General features: G+C 41.9%; 1 protein-coding gene across 2 annotated transcripts in view; it reads left to right on the top strand.

Moving 5' to 3' along the window:
• Positions 1–16,763, top strand: part of CTTNBP2 (cortactin binding protein 2) — a 140,873-nt gene that overhangs the window by 100,897 nt on the left and 23,213 nt on the right. For both annotated transcript variants that reach the window (XR_008308141.1, XM_053253762.1), the window contains exons 11-17: positions 2,948–3,043; positions 3,795–3,874; positions 6,326–6,412; positions 6,494–6,593; positions 8,778–8,930; positions 9,179–9,366; positions 13,889–14,067. Coding sequence is in view for 1 of the 2 variants with exons in the window: in XM_053253762.1 (XP_053109737.1) it covers positions 2,948–3,043; positions 3,795–3,874; positions 6,326–6,412; positions 6,494–6,593; positions 8,778–8,930; positions 9,179–9,366; positions 13,889–14,067 (883 nt within the window). In the remaining variant the exon portion in view is untranslated. The remainder of the gene's footprint in view (positions 1–2,947; positions 3,044–3,794; positions 3,875–6,325; positions 6,413–6,493; positions 6,594–8,777; positions 8,931–9,178; positions 9,367–13,888; positions 14,068–16,763) is intronic.

The following is a 16,763-nucleotide window of genomic DNA, read 5'->3' on the forward strand; positions in this document are numbered from 1 at the left end:
GATATGTGACAAGTTCCTTGGTTGTGCAGCACTGCTTGTGGCAGCATCTTGGCTACATGAGTCTAGACTGAGCTCCATTCATTACACAATGCACTGGTAGAATATGCAGAAGCTCCTGAGCCTTCTTTTAGTCAGTCTTCCCAAAGGCCAAAATTGAATGTTAGTGCATTGCTTGCAGTCCTAGAAAGTAAACAAACCAGGTCAAACCATTACAAGTCAAACCATTACAAGTTTGGTTTCAGTTCCAATGCAGGTATTTTTTTAACTTTCCAGTTCATCTCTGGTTCAGAGACTAACTTGAAAAGGTGGTTTGGTGACTGGTTTAGACACCTGGAACCAGTTTTGAACCAGGTTAGATATATTTCTTGCAGAATAATAATAAACTCTTTTGCTTGCAATGTAACTCTATAAAAGGAATAAATGATGACTATTTAAATTGAACTATTTTTGAATTTTAAGGGTTTTACAAACAAAATACATACAGCAGGAACAAAGAAACCCAGGAAAATAAAAGTCACACGTCTGAAAGCTAACTGCCTGATTACTGAACTTTTTATTTTGAACCAGTTACCACTTTTTGTGTTTAGGGGTTTGGTTCTGGTTCAATTCAGCTAAGATATTTTCGGTTTGGGTTCAGTTCCAGTGCATTGAAACATTCTCTCTGAACTAGTTTTTAGGTTCAGATTTAGATTCATGTTTGGTTCAACTCCTCCAAACAAACAAATGGTATTAGGTACTACCTACCAAAGCGAAGAGAATAATCTTCATCAGAATATTCCCTGAGGATGGTTTTATAGATTAAGTTTATTAATTATTTTAGAATAGAAACAACAGTTTGACACAGCTGGCCATATATGCACACTACAGGCCTGTAGGGGTGTGCACAAAACCGGCTGGTATGGTTTGGTTTGAATTCGAACCAGCTTCGAACTGGGCGGTGGGGGAGGTTCGGTTTTGGTTTTGCTTGAACCCCCCTTTGGTTCAGTTTGAATTCGAACCAGTTCGAACCGGTTCTCCATAGGGTATAATGGGGACTTCAACTGGCCCATTATAGCCTATGTAGAGCACCTAAGGGTACAAAAGTGAGGTGGGTGGTAGGCCTCCAGGAGTGCCACCCACCCACCAAACCTCAAAGCAATTGGACATTCCTACAATTTTTTAAAATGATTTTTTGAAGTTGTTTTCATTTGTTTTAAATTTATCCCATAGGGAATAATAGGGATTCGAGGCAGCCCCATTCCCCACCTTTGGGGGTTGCCAGGGCACCCTAAAGTGGCTGTGCCCCCAGAGCCACTTTCAGGTGCCCTGGCACCCCCCCAAAGGTGGGGGATGGGGCTGCCTCGAATCCCAATTATTCCCTATGGGAGAAATGAAAAAATGAAAAAAAAAACTTTAAAAATTCATAAAAATTCATAGGAGTGTCCAATTGCTTTGGGGTTTGGTGGGTGGTTGGCATCCCTGGGTGCTTACCACTCACCCCACGTTTGTGTCCCTAGGTGCTCTACATAGACTATAATGGGCCAGTTCAAGTCCCCATTATACTCTATGAGAAAAATAATCCCCCCCTCCAAGAAAATCATTAAAAATCATAGGAGTGTCTGATTGCTTTGGGGTTTGGTTGGTAGCTGGCACTCATGGGTGCCTACCAACCAACCCACCGAGTTTTGGAGGCCCGAACCGGTTCAAATAAGTTCAAATCGAACCAGGTTTGGTTCAGTTCAAATTCAAACCGGCAGGTTGAACCCAATGCCCAGTTGCATTCGAATTTGAACCAAACCAATTCAAATTCAAACCCGTTCAAATTTGAACCAGTTCACGCATCCCTACAGGCCTGTAAAAAGAATTGTCAGGCTCTCAAAGTTACAGCAGATTTGGGGCAAAGTATGAGATTTTAATGCTGTTTATGGCCCAATTTACAAGAGGCAGCATGTCAGGCAGCCCTTTCTCAGAATTAGGGACATACTGGGATGCTAAGCAATTCAAAAGGCTGCCCCGATGGTACAGTGTGGTGGGGCTGCTGCAGAATGACTTAAAGTTGCTTCTGGGCAGTCAATGGATGGAGCACTGCATGACTCGCAAGAAGTGGATTTAAGTTGTTCTGCAGCAGCCCTGCCACACTACACATTGGGGCTGCCTTTCAAGTGGCACAGCAGCCCCAGCGGGTCCCTAAGACCGATGGAGGGCTGCCCATTGTATCAGCTGTGGTGCCTTTGCCACTGACACTGGCAGCAACTTTGACATAAAGGTAATGTGTAAATTGGGCTTACTCATGAACTGCATTACTCATGAGCCAGCGTGGTGCAGTGGTTAGAGTGCTGGACTAGGACTGGGGAGACTTGAGTTTGAATCCCCATTCAGCCATGATACTTGCTGGGTGACTCTGGGCCAGTCACTTCTCTCTCAGCCTAACCTACTTCACAGGGTTGTTGTGAGGAGAAACCCAAGTATGTAGAACACCGCTCTGGGCTCCTTGGAGGAAGAGCGGGATATAAATGTAAAAATAAATAAATAAATTATAGAGCCAGTGACTATGCTATTTTCAGTAGAAGTTTCTTTTTCTAACTCTACTCTGACTTGGTAGCATTTCACCATTACCAATTAAAAAGGATGCTCGGCAGGTAGAATAAGAAATAATGCAAAAACCATGTCTTACGTTAACTATAGAAAGAAGATACTTTGAAAGCCAAACATATTTAGTTATTATTGTTCTAAGAAGTGTAGACTTTGCATTATGTTTACATTTAGTCTGTAAAGTTTTTCATTAAATAACAGCGAGTTTAAGCTTCTCTCTTTAAAATCATGCACCCTGAAATCTCAGCAGCCAAATTTAAATTCCTGTGACTTGACATATATTCCCTGTCATCGTAAAAGTATTTTCAAATATGCATGCTGCTTTATCCTTTGCGTGTGAAAGTATGTCTCTGATCTCATTTTCTCTTTTTAACAGGCAATGTTTCATGGTCAGTAGGTCAGACATTTCCTCAGCTACCTTGGGAATTTTTGAAAAGGAACCAAGTGGAACATATAATCATATTTTTGCTTGGTAAATGCATTTACTCCTATTTTGGCTTCACATACTACATGAACAGCTACTCTGATTGATAGTGTATGAATTGCTACTGTTTGTCATTCTGAGTAATTAATTGCTACATTGAGCTTGAAGATTAGTTAATAAATGTGTTCAAACGGGGTTCAGTCTGAGAGGTAAGTAAAGCAGGAAGGTTTTCAGAGCACCCCCTACAAGGGGATACTGTACAGATATCTCTGTGTGTGTATGCTTTCTTGTACGCACACGTGCACATACTCACACACAAAGCTGCTCTATACCCAAGTCCAATATGGCCCACGATTGTCTACTCTGACCATCAGAATCTCTCTAATTTCTTATGTAGAGGCTCTGTATGTGTGTGTGAAGTACTGTACAACCAGAATACCTCAAAGAGAAGCAAATATACCTGATATCGGATAGATCCGTATATTCATACTCCTTTCCTGCAAACCAAGATTGATGATATTACCAGCTCCATCCAATCCATTTCTTGCACAGTAGCTTCTCCAGTTCTGTCTTGTGAGGACTATTTTATCTATCTGTCTATCTATCGGTCTATCTATCTATCTGTCTATCTGTTTGATTTCTATACTGCCCTTCCAAAAATGGCTCAGGTCATGGAGTGACCTGACTATGTGATCGTGGAGTACACCCCAACTCATAGAGGAAAATGGGGAAATTGCTGAGTGTGCCTCTCAGCTCCCACAAAGTTTTATGTGCTGATGTATATCCTTTTTTCTTACAGGTCCTCAAGAAGGCTGTCTTCACAGTGTGGCTTATGCATCTATGATCCATCTACAGACACTGCAGAATTACCTTAGGCTGGTGAGTACCAGCTTAGTTCTTGCTTAACTGTGTCCATCTCTTTTTACTATTTCTGTAAATATTCTCAAGCCATATATAAGCCTCCTGGGTGTTCTAACAGTTTGACACATAATCAACTGAGCTCTGATCCTGGGCAGACTGCCCTAGTATAAATGAAAAAGGATTCAGTGCTCTAGCCACTACAACAACTGGTTTTTTCTCTTTTGTGTTCTGGGCCAAGAGCCAAATGCATAATGGACTGTTACAGATAGCCAGGTTCCTCACAGATCTTACCATAGGAGGAAAGCAAGACTCACAGTGAAGTGGAAGAAAATTCCACCTTCAGTCTTGAGGCTTTTAACTGACATGGCTATTTTGAACAACTGGAACTGAAGTACCAATGGCTTAGTTTCCATTACATCGGTTTGCAGCCCTAGCATCCCTCTCAGTTCCATTATTCTGTTTGGAAGAATGGATGAGAAAAGCAGCCACCCAAGAAAAAGCATAAGCAGTGTCAGCAACTCCATAGTCAGAACATTTTTTCCTGGTCCTTTGATTTGATGAATGTAGCTCTTGATTCTTAATAGACTGCTGTCCTTCCCTGTGTGTGCTAAAATGTTATCATTTTAAGCCAGTGTGGTGTAGTGGTTAGAATGCTGGACTAGGACCGGGGAGACCTGAGTTCAAATCCCCATTCAGCCATTGAACCTACTGGGTGACTCTGGGCCAGTCACTTAACTCTCTGCCTAACTACCTCACAGGGTTGCTATGAGGATAAAGGTAACCATGTACACTGCTCTGGGCTCCTTGGAGAAAGAGCGGGATATAAATGTAAAAATAAGATAAATAAATAAATCATTTTACTAAGGAGAGTCCTGCTGGATCCAACCCAAGGGTCCACCTGGTCCAGCATCCCGCTTCTCAAAGTGGCTAATCGGATGCCTTCAGGAAGTCTACAAGCCGAGAATGCAAACAATGGCCCCCCTTCACTGTTTTTCTGCAGTGCCTGCTGCTCTTTGAGGTGCTTCACACAATGAGTGTGAAGTGCCAGATGGGGTTTTTGCAGGGAGAGCGGGGCTTAGCCCGCTCTCCCCACACATGAGCAGTCGCTCCTTGCTAGGCCACATCGGCCACCCAGACAACCACCTGCTCCAGTTGAGTGCTCTTGTGCCTGGCTGCAGCTCCGTTTGGAGCTCCGGGGGAAGAGGAGCGCTGCTGTGCAGCACCCCAGCACCCCCCAAATCCCAGGAGGTCCCCTCTCCCCCCCACCCTGAGGCAGCCATGGCTGACACACGATCAAAAGAATGAGGTTAACGGAGTGCTCACTCCGTTAACCTCATTTAGAGGTAGGGGTTTTTAGGTGGGCTAGCCTCCTGTGAGCCCAGTGGCTCTCATGATTGCTCAAAACCGGGCTGAGCTCCCACAGCCCAGTTTTGAGCAATCGTGTGAATAGCTTCTTTGGCACCCAGACCCGGAACAAGGAGATTCTATTTTAGCCACAATGGATAACCACTCCTGATAGAGCCATCCAATGACTTTTCACATGACTGTAAAGCACTGTAGAGAGTTCATGTACTATAAAATTCACCTTACTGTGAGTTTTCACTTGGAAGCTGTCTTTAAAAAATTAAATTCTCAGAAGCAGCAAGGTAACTCTCAGAAGGCATGACTGTTACAGCGGTAAAGCTAATTCAGTCGTCTTGGAATTCAATTTGTAAAGTTATCTTCAGAAGCCACTACTTCTAGTTATGTTGCTAGGAGACATGAGCATCTGATTTCATTGGGTAACAGCAACGTGGAAATGATGGAATAATCTGTTTCTCTGTGGTTATTATATACAGACTCTGGGTTTTTTTTGAAATTCATATTATGACTGGGATTCAAAAGATTGCACAACTTGTGCACAGCCTAGGGTGCTCTGGATGTGTTTCCCAAACAGCAGGTTTTCATGGTTCGGCAACCTGCTTTTGAAACTGAGAACATTGTGAAATAACACAGGGATCTGTCAGTTAAAGAAGAGTTAAAAAAATTGTATTGTAAATGTCGAAGCCCTTGGCTGTATCTAAAGCAGCTGAAGCCAAAATGTATTTCTGAAGCCAAAAAGTCCTTTTGGAGGGAGGACAGATAGGGAAAATCACTCCCTTCTGCATGCATTTGGTTCCTCAGCAGTGTGATGGCTGAGCTCCTCTGATAAAGCAGACATGCTGCTCTTCAGCCCTACTAATGCTGTGCAGAATGTAAGCCAGTAGCTAAAGGGGGGCTCTACCAGATTCAGCTAAGAAATTATGCTTATTTATTGACATTAAAGTGGCTGCTGGTTTGATGGTGACTACCCATGTTACAAATATGGTTCCAAATGATGACTTAAAACAATTTTACCAAACTTTACCAGAGCAATAAATATGTGCTTTCATTAATTTTAAAATAAGGTTGTAGAAAATGCATCTAAAATATTATTGTATTAATCTGTAGGTGGAACAGTATCGTAATGTTATCTTCCATGGTCCAGAAGGAAGTTTACAAGATTATGTGGCATATCAGATAGCCCTCTGCATGAAGGTAGGAAGATAATACCATAAAACATTTGGGTGAAAAAAACATGTTATGTATCTTTCCTAAATTTATGAATTTTTAACACAGCACAAGCAACTAGCTATGGGATTCAGCTGTGAAATAGTCAGAGTGAAGATAGATGCTGATTTCTCCAAGGAGCAACTTGCAGAATTATTCATCAATAATGGTGAGATTATTTCAATAAATCAGGGGAGAGGGACTTAGTAACTAGAAGGCCCACTTTTAATGGTGCTTACAAAGGAAACACACCAAAGCAATTTCTGTAGCCTGGGGCATTTTTTTAATCGAACTTTTCAGAAACTCCAGAGACAAAGATGGATGTTGTGAGACAGTTTAAAAGAAAGATGATGCTTAGTAACAAGGTTTCTGAATGCTCCTTTTATATCTCTCCTGACAGAGTAGGGATAAGTCTGGAATAAAAATTGTGCCTTAATGGAAATGCAACAATATTACAAAAAATGTCTCAATAACATAAAATAAGACAAAATTCAGGTTCTCTAGTGGGATAACATTCTTAGCATTATTAGCAGAGATGCTTGGATTTCCCTGAAGTTTTAATTTCCAACCTGAAGCTTGTGTTCTTGACGCAGAGTCCAAAAGACCCCTTTGACTTCTCACTTTGCCCTTGTCTGTTTCAAGCAAGACACTTGCATAAAAGGTTTGAATCATGCTACACCGATCACTGTATCTCTGCCTGGAGATTTGCAAACATTCTATTCTGGTGCCTAATGTAATGATAGACATGGAATAAATAATACATGATGATGACATGGCCAAGGCATTAGTGGTTCTCACCATGCCTCTCCCTAACTCATTTGTTTAGACTCTCCTTTCACTTGGCTTGTTGTCAACAAACAGTGAAACCTTTCATCATTGTCATCAAGGTTATATATTAGTTATTTCCATTTTAAAAGTTAAATGTATTGATAAGCAAAGCTGTTCAATGTGGAAATCAGTTTCATTGAATACATCATAAAGATGTTTAGCCTGTTCCAGCACTAGAAATAAAAATTATCACCCTCTGTACTTCAGTGGACTTCATATTGGATATTTGTATTACTGCATATTGTCAGAAGTATCATATATGACTTATAACATCTAGCAGGGAGGTTGTTAGAGATGGCCTAGTTGGCATCATAAATGACTCGCTGAGGGAGGGCAGGATGCCTCCATGTTTGAAGGAGGCAATTGTGAGACCTTTGCATAATAAACCTTCCCTAGAGCTCTCAATTATGGATAATTATAGGACAGTCTCCAAGCTCCCTTGGGTGGGCAAGATAATTGAGAGGGTGATGGCTGATCAGGCAGTTTTGGATGATACTGATTATCTAGAACAGGTTCGACATTGAAGCTGTTTAGTTTGATGGTCAAGTGTCAAACTGGTGTCGAACCGAAACACGACCACCCCTGGTTTGGCACCGGAATGAACCCCTCATCCCCGCCTGTTGGGGTGGTGGTGTTCACAATCTTTTTAAAAAAATGTTTTTATTATTATTATTTATTTGTACTTACCCCCTCCGGGGAGCTTCTCCGAGGCCGGGGGGGGGGAGGTCTCAAGAGGTACCCCTCCCCCTGCCACCCACCATTATGTTTGAAATTGCCAAATGATGAAATAATTCACCATTATGTTTGAAATTGCCCTGTTCAGGCAGTCTTCAGCCTGTTCTGGGCCTCACCCCCATCGCAGTGGCACAATGAGCCTCTGTGTCCCAGGTCCTGACCCAGGGCATGCAGAGGCCCATTTGGCATGCACAGTGGTCTCTAAAATGGCTATTGCGATGGGGGTGAGGCCCAGAATGGGCTGAAGACCGCCTGAACAGGGTGATTTCACACATAATGGAGGACAGTGGAGGGAGGAGGAACCTCCAGAGGACCACCCCCCACGGCCTTGGAGAAGCCTCCCCAAAGGGCGTAAGTACAAAAAAGAAATTTTAAAGAAGTTTTTGAATTGTTTGTGAATCCCCCTGGACCAAACCAAACTGAGGAGGTCCTCATAGTATTTCAAAGAGTTATTGGGAGTTTTATAAAAACATTATGGACTTGAAATTGTTGGTTCTTTATTGGCCTTCCTTTTAATTCAAAATTGCAGTAATTGATATTTCATTCAGCTGGCAAACTGCCATGGAAGCCCTCTCTGTTCCTTTTTAACCATGTTTAAAATGTTGCCCAACATTCACTCTGCACTCACCCTCACTGTTTTGTAATTCAAACATTTTCTCCCCCTAATGTAAAAAACAAAGCAACATGAAAGCTCCTACATTCTCTAGATATATGCTTATGTAAAATGCACTCTTTGTAAACAGAGAAAGATTTTCTTCTGCCAGCCACAATGAGTTCTTTGTATTTACAGCTTGCCTGATCCCAGTGAAACAACCTTCTGTAAGCCAGAGAATCATTGTAATTTTAGAGAATCTGGAAAAAGCTGCATTATCAGAATTGCTGGGAGAGTTTCTGCAACCTCTGGAAAATCGTGGCTCTGATAACCCCTACACTTTTAGAAAAGGTACAAATTAGGTTTCGTTCCACTTGGATTGACTGTAATAGATAGCTGTGTAGAAAATTCACTTAAAGGAGTAAAATTGTGATTTCCCCCTCTTTCTGCTCAGTGTAAAGTCATGACATTACTGACGTATATTCCACTTAAAAATACTTTATTTTATTTTCAGTGTGATTGTGTTTCATTGTATTTGAACAATAAGCAAGTGATGGATCTCTTGATTATTTCAGAGTTTTTCCTTTCTTTTTTTTAAGCCAATGGGATATCTGACGCTTATTGCTTCCAGGAGAACTGCTTTCTTATGGGGACCATTGCGAAATCCCGGCTTCAAGGCTCTGACCTGATGGTTCAACAACATTTCCTCTGGGTTCAGCTAAGATGGGATGGAGAGCCAATCCATGGCCTCCTACAAAGGTTCTTACGAAGGAAGGTTTTATGTAAGGTAGGAGTTTGAGGTCATCACAAAGGTGAACACCAAAAATGTTCAACATTACTCAGGGGACAGCTCTAAAAGTAGCAGAGAATGGTAACTATTCCATTCTGAAAGACAAAAGAGATGAATGGTAAGATTTCAGAAAGATTTCATAATAAGTGTAGCCTAATAATGAAAATAACATTTAAACCCTTCTAGCAACTAGCAGTAGGGCAGTAGCTTTTCACGCACCATGCCCTTCTGACCTAAATTGAAAGCTACAAGTGAGCTTTTGAGTGGTTTGAAATTCTGGGTTGTCAAATATGTCACCTGGCAGTGTTAAGGAAGCATTCTTTTTTTGCTATACTTGGTTTCCATTACATTAAAGATCCCAACAAAGGTGTAAACAAGTCCATCTTGGCTTCCATTTCTTGTTTGTGGAGATGGCAAAACTGCAAGATGAATCTGCCTCCAAACTCCGGACAGTAATTCAAAAACCTGCTGCACTGCAGTAGGGGTGGGTTTTTGTTTTGTTTTGTTTTTGCTGACTTTAGGTATCTCAGAAGTACAGAGAGCTCCAGACCCCAGTGCATAGTTATTGGGAAAGGATTCATCATCCTTTTCTCTTAGAAGAAGAAACATAAATCATGGCTGAAACCAGTGTGGTTGCCAGCCCCTAGCCTTGAAGGATGCTCTTGAGCCTGCAGTGACAGGGAGAAGCTCTCTAGATGCATGGCTGGGAGAAATTTAGCAGATGAGACTTCATCCATCATGCAGCACAGCAGCACAAACTGTACCTGAGAGACGATTTCTTGCTGCACAGCTATTAAGCAGTGCAGAATCCCACATCGCTTAAGAGGTTACGGCCTGAGCATGTGACCACTGGAAATGGAAACTAGTTATAATAATATTTAGCATTTGTATAGTTCAGGTGTTCAAAGTGCTTCACATGTTACAAAAGGTCTCTGAAGCAAATATTATTATTTCCCATATTGGGGCTGAAAAGTTGAGGCTTGCGGAGTGGCTTGCCTAAGGCTACCTAGTGAGTTGATGGCAGAGGTGAGATTTGAACTGATGAGGTTTTGATTCATAGCTCAGTTTCTGTACTAGCTCTCTAGTTTACTAGTTGTACATTCTTGTTTTGGTATTTAGACAAGCTGAGCAGGTTATGATGAGTCCCCCATATGTACCTTGCACTTCAGAGTATTCAAGGACTCTGAATACATCATCACTATAATCCTTAACAGCAGTCCTGCAGGTAGCTGCTGTTATACCCATAATGTTGGAAGACTAATGTTTCTGAAGGCCAGCTGAGGGGAACTCACCCAAACTAATGATTTCCAAGGTGAACTGAAAGGAGTTCACCCATCATTAGTAGCAGTTCTGGTTCCACAGAAAAAGCACTGGATTGGATACTGTGGTGTTCAAGATAGTCTTGAAAGTACCTGGGCAATATATGGTGAGATCTCCACAGGTAGGGTGCTCTGTACCTTGAAAATTGAGCCACATTGTCTTTGATAGCTTCTTACCTTCTTGCGACTTGTGGAAACATTATGCAAAATAAGCAAAACATCTGTAAAGTAAGGGTAATGTGTGCCATTGAGTCTATGTCGACTCTTGGCGACCACAGAGCCCTATGGTTGTCTTTGGTAGAATACAGGATGGGTTTAGCATTGCCATCTCCCGTACAGTATGAGATGATGCCTTTCAGCATCTTCCTATATCAATGATGCCCAATATAGGTGTTTCAGTGGGGATTCGAACCAGCAACTTCTGGCTTGTTAGTCAAGTCATTTCCCTGCTGCATCATTAGGTGGCTAAAACATCTGTAGATCTACTTAATTTGCACAATGCATGCAAGTTGCAGAATTCAGCTTATCTTGATGCAGAATGTATGTGTATTTTAAATACAGATACACATGGCCTTCGTTGTGGCATTCTTTTTTAAAAAGAAATGTCCACAACAAGGCCATGAAAACAGTGCTGAGAAATAAGAAATCTTTATGCATTTGGTCTCCTAAGTCTGACTGCATGCCACAAAGCATGGCTTATAATGAGATTAGGAAGAACACGAGTTCTTTCTTATGAAAGGATTTCCTTTCTAGCTCTTGCCTCAAAGCACAGCATTATGCCTTGACTGAAGCATTGTGTTTGGTTCTTCAGTCATTTTCCAAGCTTTGTTTTTGCCTTTGTTAAAAGCCTGAAGTGCTCTCCATTTTCTACAAGTGTTTTTACTAAAACTGAACAAAATGGGACAAGAGTATAAATGCACAGAAATAACTGCAGCAAATTAGCAAAACAGCCCAATAAAAATTGAATGGCTGATTTGAAATCATTAATAGGAGCTGGCCATTTCTATGTGGGAATGTTAGTGCTTGACACTTCCTCAGTGCTATTGTTACAAAACAACAGACCCCCCCCCCCGGCTTTCTTTTGTCAGAGATGTATTATTTACACTGAAAATTAAATTAATTACTGGTGCAAGCTAATTGAATCATGTGCTAGAATCTCCCATTAAGTTGATTGGCTGACACAATGAGGGAAATTATTCAAAGTGCTCCCATTGAAGTTAAAAGGACCAGTTAGGCCGCGCCAAAAGCAGCACGGCTGCCTATCGCTTGAAGTGGTATCATTCATTTTGCCACCTCAACATTTTACCACTTAATTCTCACCTCATTCTGTTGCATTTATAGATCCAGCCTAACTTTTGGTCCTGGAGTCCTTAGCTAATGTTGCTTCCAAGTTTAAGATTTCAATCTGATGAGAAGGGCTAGAAATGGTCCCCTTTCTTTAAATTGAGATTTTTCAGATTTCAAGGCAATGTAGTACGTTCCACACTGCACATCTAGTACAGTTCTGATTTGGCCATATAGGCTGTTACACTCTTCCATTATGCCCAGGAAGGCCAACCCTCCTACTTTGAGACATTTTAGATTTTAAAGCTGATCTCCCTTTCTCCTGCTCAGATTCTTATATTTATATTCTTATATTTACATTGTTTTACTTGCACTGATCTGAGCTCGTTGTATGAGAGCAAATCACTTTACAGCTTAGCATGTGAGTACCGGGTGTGTTTGCACCTCCACAGATAGTGCATTTATACCAGCAATGTGATTATCTGCCCAGATAGCATGCAGTGTTAATTGAGAAAAATATCACAGTCCCAAATGCATCACTTGTTCTTGTGTGAAGCTGAATGTGCAGCAGTCATATTCCCCAAGCTTGTCTTGGCAGAATGGTTTAAACAATAGCGTCCACATTCTGCAGGTTATCCTTTGTATAAATACAGTTCCTTCTCGCTGTGTGTGAAGTTATGCCTTGTTTTCTCTTGAGGTGATAGTGCTTTATGAGTAATTTCAGTTGCAGGCAGACTGTGTAGCTGACATTGCTGTAATCATTCTTTTGGGAACTGACTGAGCACAAAAGCTTTGTATAAAATCGGGTTTGCATGCTTATTAGGTTGAACCTGTTATGGGTATAGCCCATTGGGAATGTCTCCTGAATAAGCCACATTGAAATGAATAAGAGTACAGCTCTTGCACAAACTTTGTCCATTATTATAGAGTTTGCATGAGAAATTATTTGCTGGTTATAACCTATAAGGTCCTAAACAGCTTAGGCCCAGGGTATTTAAGAGACCGTCTTCTTTGCCATGAGCCCCTTCATCCATTGAGATCATCTGGAGAGGTTCTGCAGTTGCCACCTGCCACCAGATCGTCTGGTGGCTACCCAGGGATGGGCCTTCTTTGTGCTGCCCCAAGATTCTGGAATATGCTTCCTGCTGCAATAAGAGCTTCACCTTTTAAAAAGCCTTTTAAAAATGTTTTAAAAGGCCTTGAAGACTTATTTTTTCACCCAAGCTTTTTAACTTGACTGTGGTTTTAAATTGTTTTAAGGTTTTCATTTTTATCTTTGTTTTATGTTGACCACCCAGAGACATAAGTTTGGGGCAATCTACAAATTTGATAAATACATAGATAATGTGTGTCCAGTACCACTGCCAGCAGGTCAGAATAAGATCTCCCATCATTTTAGATTAGTTCCACATTAGCACCAGTCACATCTTCAGTGCACATTGATTGATTTTGTGCCATCTTATTGTTTTTGGGTATGATTAGAATTGCCATTCTATTGGTCTTGGGCTGCTGCCTGTGTTGTTTAAGGAGCACTCAAATAAGCTCTTCCTTTGTGACATTGCACCAGTTCACACATGCATGTGTCTCATTTAATTTCTCATCACTTGATGATTCAGCACTATGATTGGCAGCTAACTGTGTGTTAACTGAAAAGCTTTGCATTTGTGATGTCGAGAAGTCGAGATGAACATTCTGTTTGTGGTATTTGATCTGTGGTGGATCATTCACACGTGCAACTCACCACTCATCAAGTAAGCACCTATGTGTCCACTGATCCCGAAAACTGACTTCCTAACACTTCCTAAAAATGAAAACTGCCTCTTACATAAATAAATCTGTCAAATTGTGAAATGGTTTGCCTTCTTCAAAGAGGTACAGAACAGAGTCTAACCAATCATCTGTTCTATTCTCCACAGTTCAGAGGTAAAATGCCTCCTCCGTGCAGCCCAGTGTGCATGATGGTAGAGTGGATTCTCGCTGTCTGGCACCAGCTGAACTCGTGTTTATCACGACTCGGGGCACCTGAAGCACTTGTCGGGCCAAAGCATTTCCTTTCTTGTCCAGTGGTGCCTGGTCACAGCCACACCACAGTGAAGTATGACTTACATTTCTTCTTGGTTAATGTTACCGTGTATTGGCATTTTTGAAGCACCTTCATCTCCAGCCCCCAGCAGCAATCCATTTTAACCCATTTTATCTTGTCATATCTTTCCCCCAATATTTCATTCTTCAACAAGTAAAAATTATCAGAAGTATGCTGAACCAGATTTGTGTGATCAGGAGCAGGTCTTTCATGCCCTGTGTAGCTGCTTGCCACTACCTGGTTGACTTCCTCTGGTTTTTAGCACACCCCTGTGGTCAGCATGATGCTGAGATCCTAGTTTGCTTTACTTTTCTCTTCTAACTTGAACTGCAGTGGGCTGAATTTGAGACCATAGACTGGCCCAGTGAAGGGGGCTTTATCCCTTAGCTCCTGCCACGGTCCTGATCTGAATTAGGTCACCCATGGTTGCTATTTGCCCTTGGGAATGAAGTTGCCTTTGGCACCATTGTGAACTGTCTTTCTGGGGGAAATAGCCATGGGCACCGCAATCTGGATCAAAACTGGTGGGATGAAGGGTTGAATCCTCTCTTACTCCACACTATGGTACCAATTTGGATTGAGCCCCTCTGTGACTCCTATTTAGCAAAGCAGTGCTGAGCAAAGTAGCTAAAAAGCTGCTTAACATAACATACAGTTTGATCCATGGACTCATTGGGTGACTCTTGGCAGATCCTTGTCCCTCAACCCCCGTTTTCAATCTCTAAAATGAGAACGATGATGGTTTTCCTTGGCAGCAGTTGTGCAGATGAGAAATTGTGCTGCAATTCATCCTCAAGGTGCTACAAAAATACTAATTTAAATACACAAAAATATCAATGTGGTCTGAGATCACTGCAAGGCATGAGTAGTCATGTTTAAATATTGATTTGCTTGATAAATAAAACAAAAACAAGTAGGCTAAAAATAAACAAGCAGCAGAATGGCAAAGCAGGCTTCTGTCTTGCAAATGGCAGCTATGTTGATATATGAAACGGACATGCTTCATTTCTCAAACACTGCCTAGAGATATACATATCAGGTGGTATAGAAATATGATGAATAAATAAAGATGTTTTTGCCTCTTGGTAAGTCATGTACCTATACATAATGGGGGAAAGAGTTAAAGTGTTTGAAGCTCATGGGCTGTTTGATTTTAAATGCAATTTTGTGGGGCTGTTCCCACGAGCAGCAAAAATCGGGCTAGGCTCGCCTTTTTGCTATTCGGCGAGCCCGGTGGCTTACAAGCAGGTCACCCACTTCTGTAGCCCGCCCCTTAAACCGGGTTTGCAGAGCGAGTGCTCCGCAAACCCAGTTTTCAAACTCTTGAGTAGCCATGGCTACTTGTGAGTAGACCCCCAGCCGGGAGGCTTAAAAGCAGCCTCCTGGCTCGGGGGTCTCTCCAGTATGCCCTGCGCACTTGCTTCCCAATCCGCGCGGCCCCCGATCCTCCCAGCCCCCACTGGCTCCGTCACGGAGCCGCTAGTCCTGTGGGTGGCTGATCCGGCCGCCCAGGGCTCCCGCCCTGCTCGTCTGCTTAGCCCGCTCTCCCCGCAGACCCTATGGACGCTGGTCTCTGTGATTGTGAGACCCTCCTCTGTGTGTGTGTGTGCGCGTGCACGCACGCTATCTTCTTCCTACATTGACACATAGCATGACAAAGGAGCCTGGGGCTCTTGTATCTGTAAGAGTTGTGTAGAAGAGGGAACTTCAGAAAATGACTTTTTCCTTCTTTGTTGAGAAGTTGCACCTGCTGAAATTTCATCTTCATACTGCTTAAAGGCATGGATTCTCTGGTTCCCCTTTGCATCTGGTCACCTTGTCTGCACAGGGTTTCTGTAGGAGTTCAGATGCAATGATTCGGTGCACCCAAGCCCAGCAAGCCCCACTCCAACTGAGATGAAGATCCAGGTTCTCATTATGCACTTTGAGAATTGCACCACAGGCCAGCGTGACTGTGACGTTATAGGACTAAGGAATTAAAATTGCTTTCTATTTGATATTCCATGGTTTGCATTTATGGCTTAGCACCAAAGTAATGAACCAGCAATACAGAAAGTTCCTGTAGGGATGTATCCTTTGCTTTCAGCTATAAGGTTAACACCCTTTTTTTTCTTCTTGAGGGGCTTCTATCATAATTAAGCACAAAGCATTCCCCATCTTGCCTGGAAAAAAGCTTTCCCTGTTGAATTTCTGATTGACTGCAGATATTGAAGGTACAGGAGCCCTACTAAGAAGAAAGCAGTTCCTTCCTTTCAGCTAAAGTAGACAAGCAGATGGGGAATGAAATTGTTACTATGGTTTTGTAAAGCTTCCCCTGGTGCTGTTATTCAGAGAACTCAGCAAGATATCTTACCTAACCTACTTTTGTGGTTCAGAAAGATATTTTTGGGGTCTTTCCCTTCTTGATTTAGACAACTGAAGTTCACCTTCTGTATGAGGATAAATATATATTGCTTTATCATAATATAGAAAGCTGGTTCAAAGAGTTTTTGTTAGCGACCCACCCATCCACCTTTTTCTTCAGAAATACTTAGCAGATCAAAGGAAAAGTTCTCTAGAGTTGTTGGGAAACTGGTAAAAAAAAAATCCCATGTGAATTGGGAGCTTTGTTACTCTTTTAATTAAAAACTATGATTGATTATATAAACAAACATGCTGCAGTTTAAGCTTGTGTGGTAGCCAAAACTTCTCAATAAATACCCCTCCCA

Source organism: Hemicordylus capensis, chromosome 5 (genome assembly GCF_027244095.1).
Source record: "Hemicordylus capensis ecotype Gifberg chromosome 5, rHemCap1.1.pri, whole genome shotgun sequence".
Classification (NCBI taxonomy): domain Eukaryota; kingdom Metazoa; phylum Chordata; class Lepidosauria; order Squamata; family Cordylidae; genus Hemicordylus; species Hemicordylus capensis.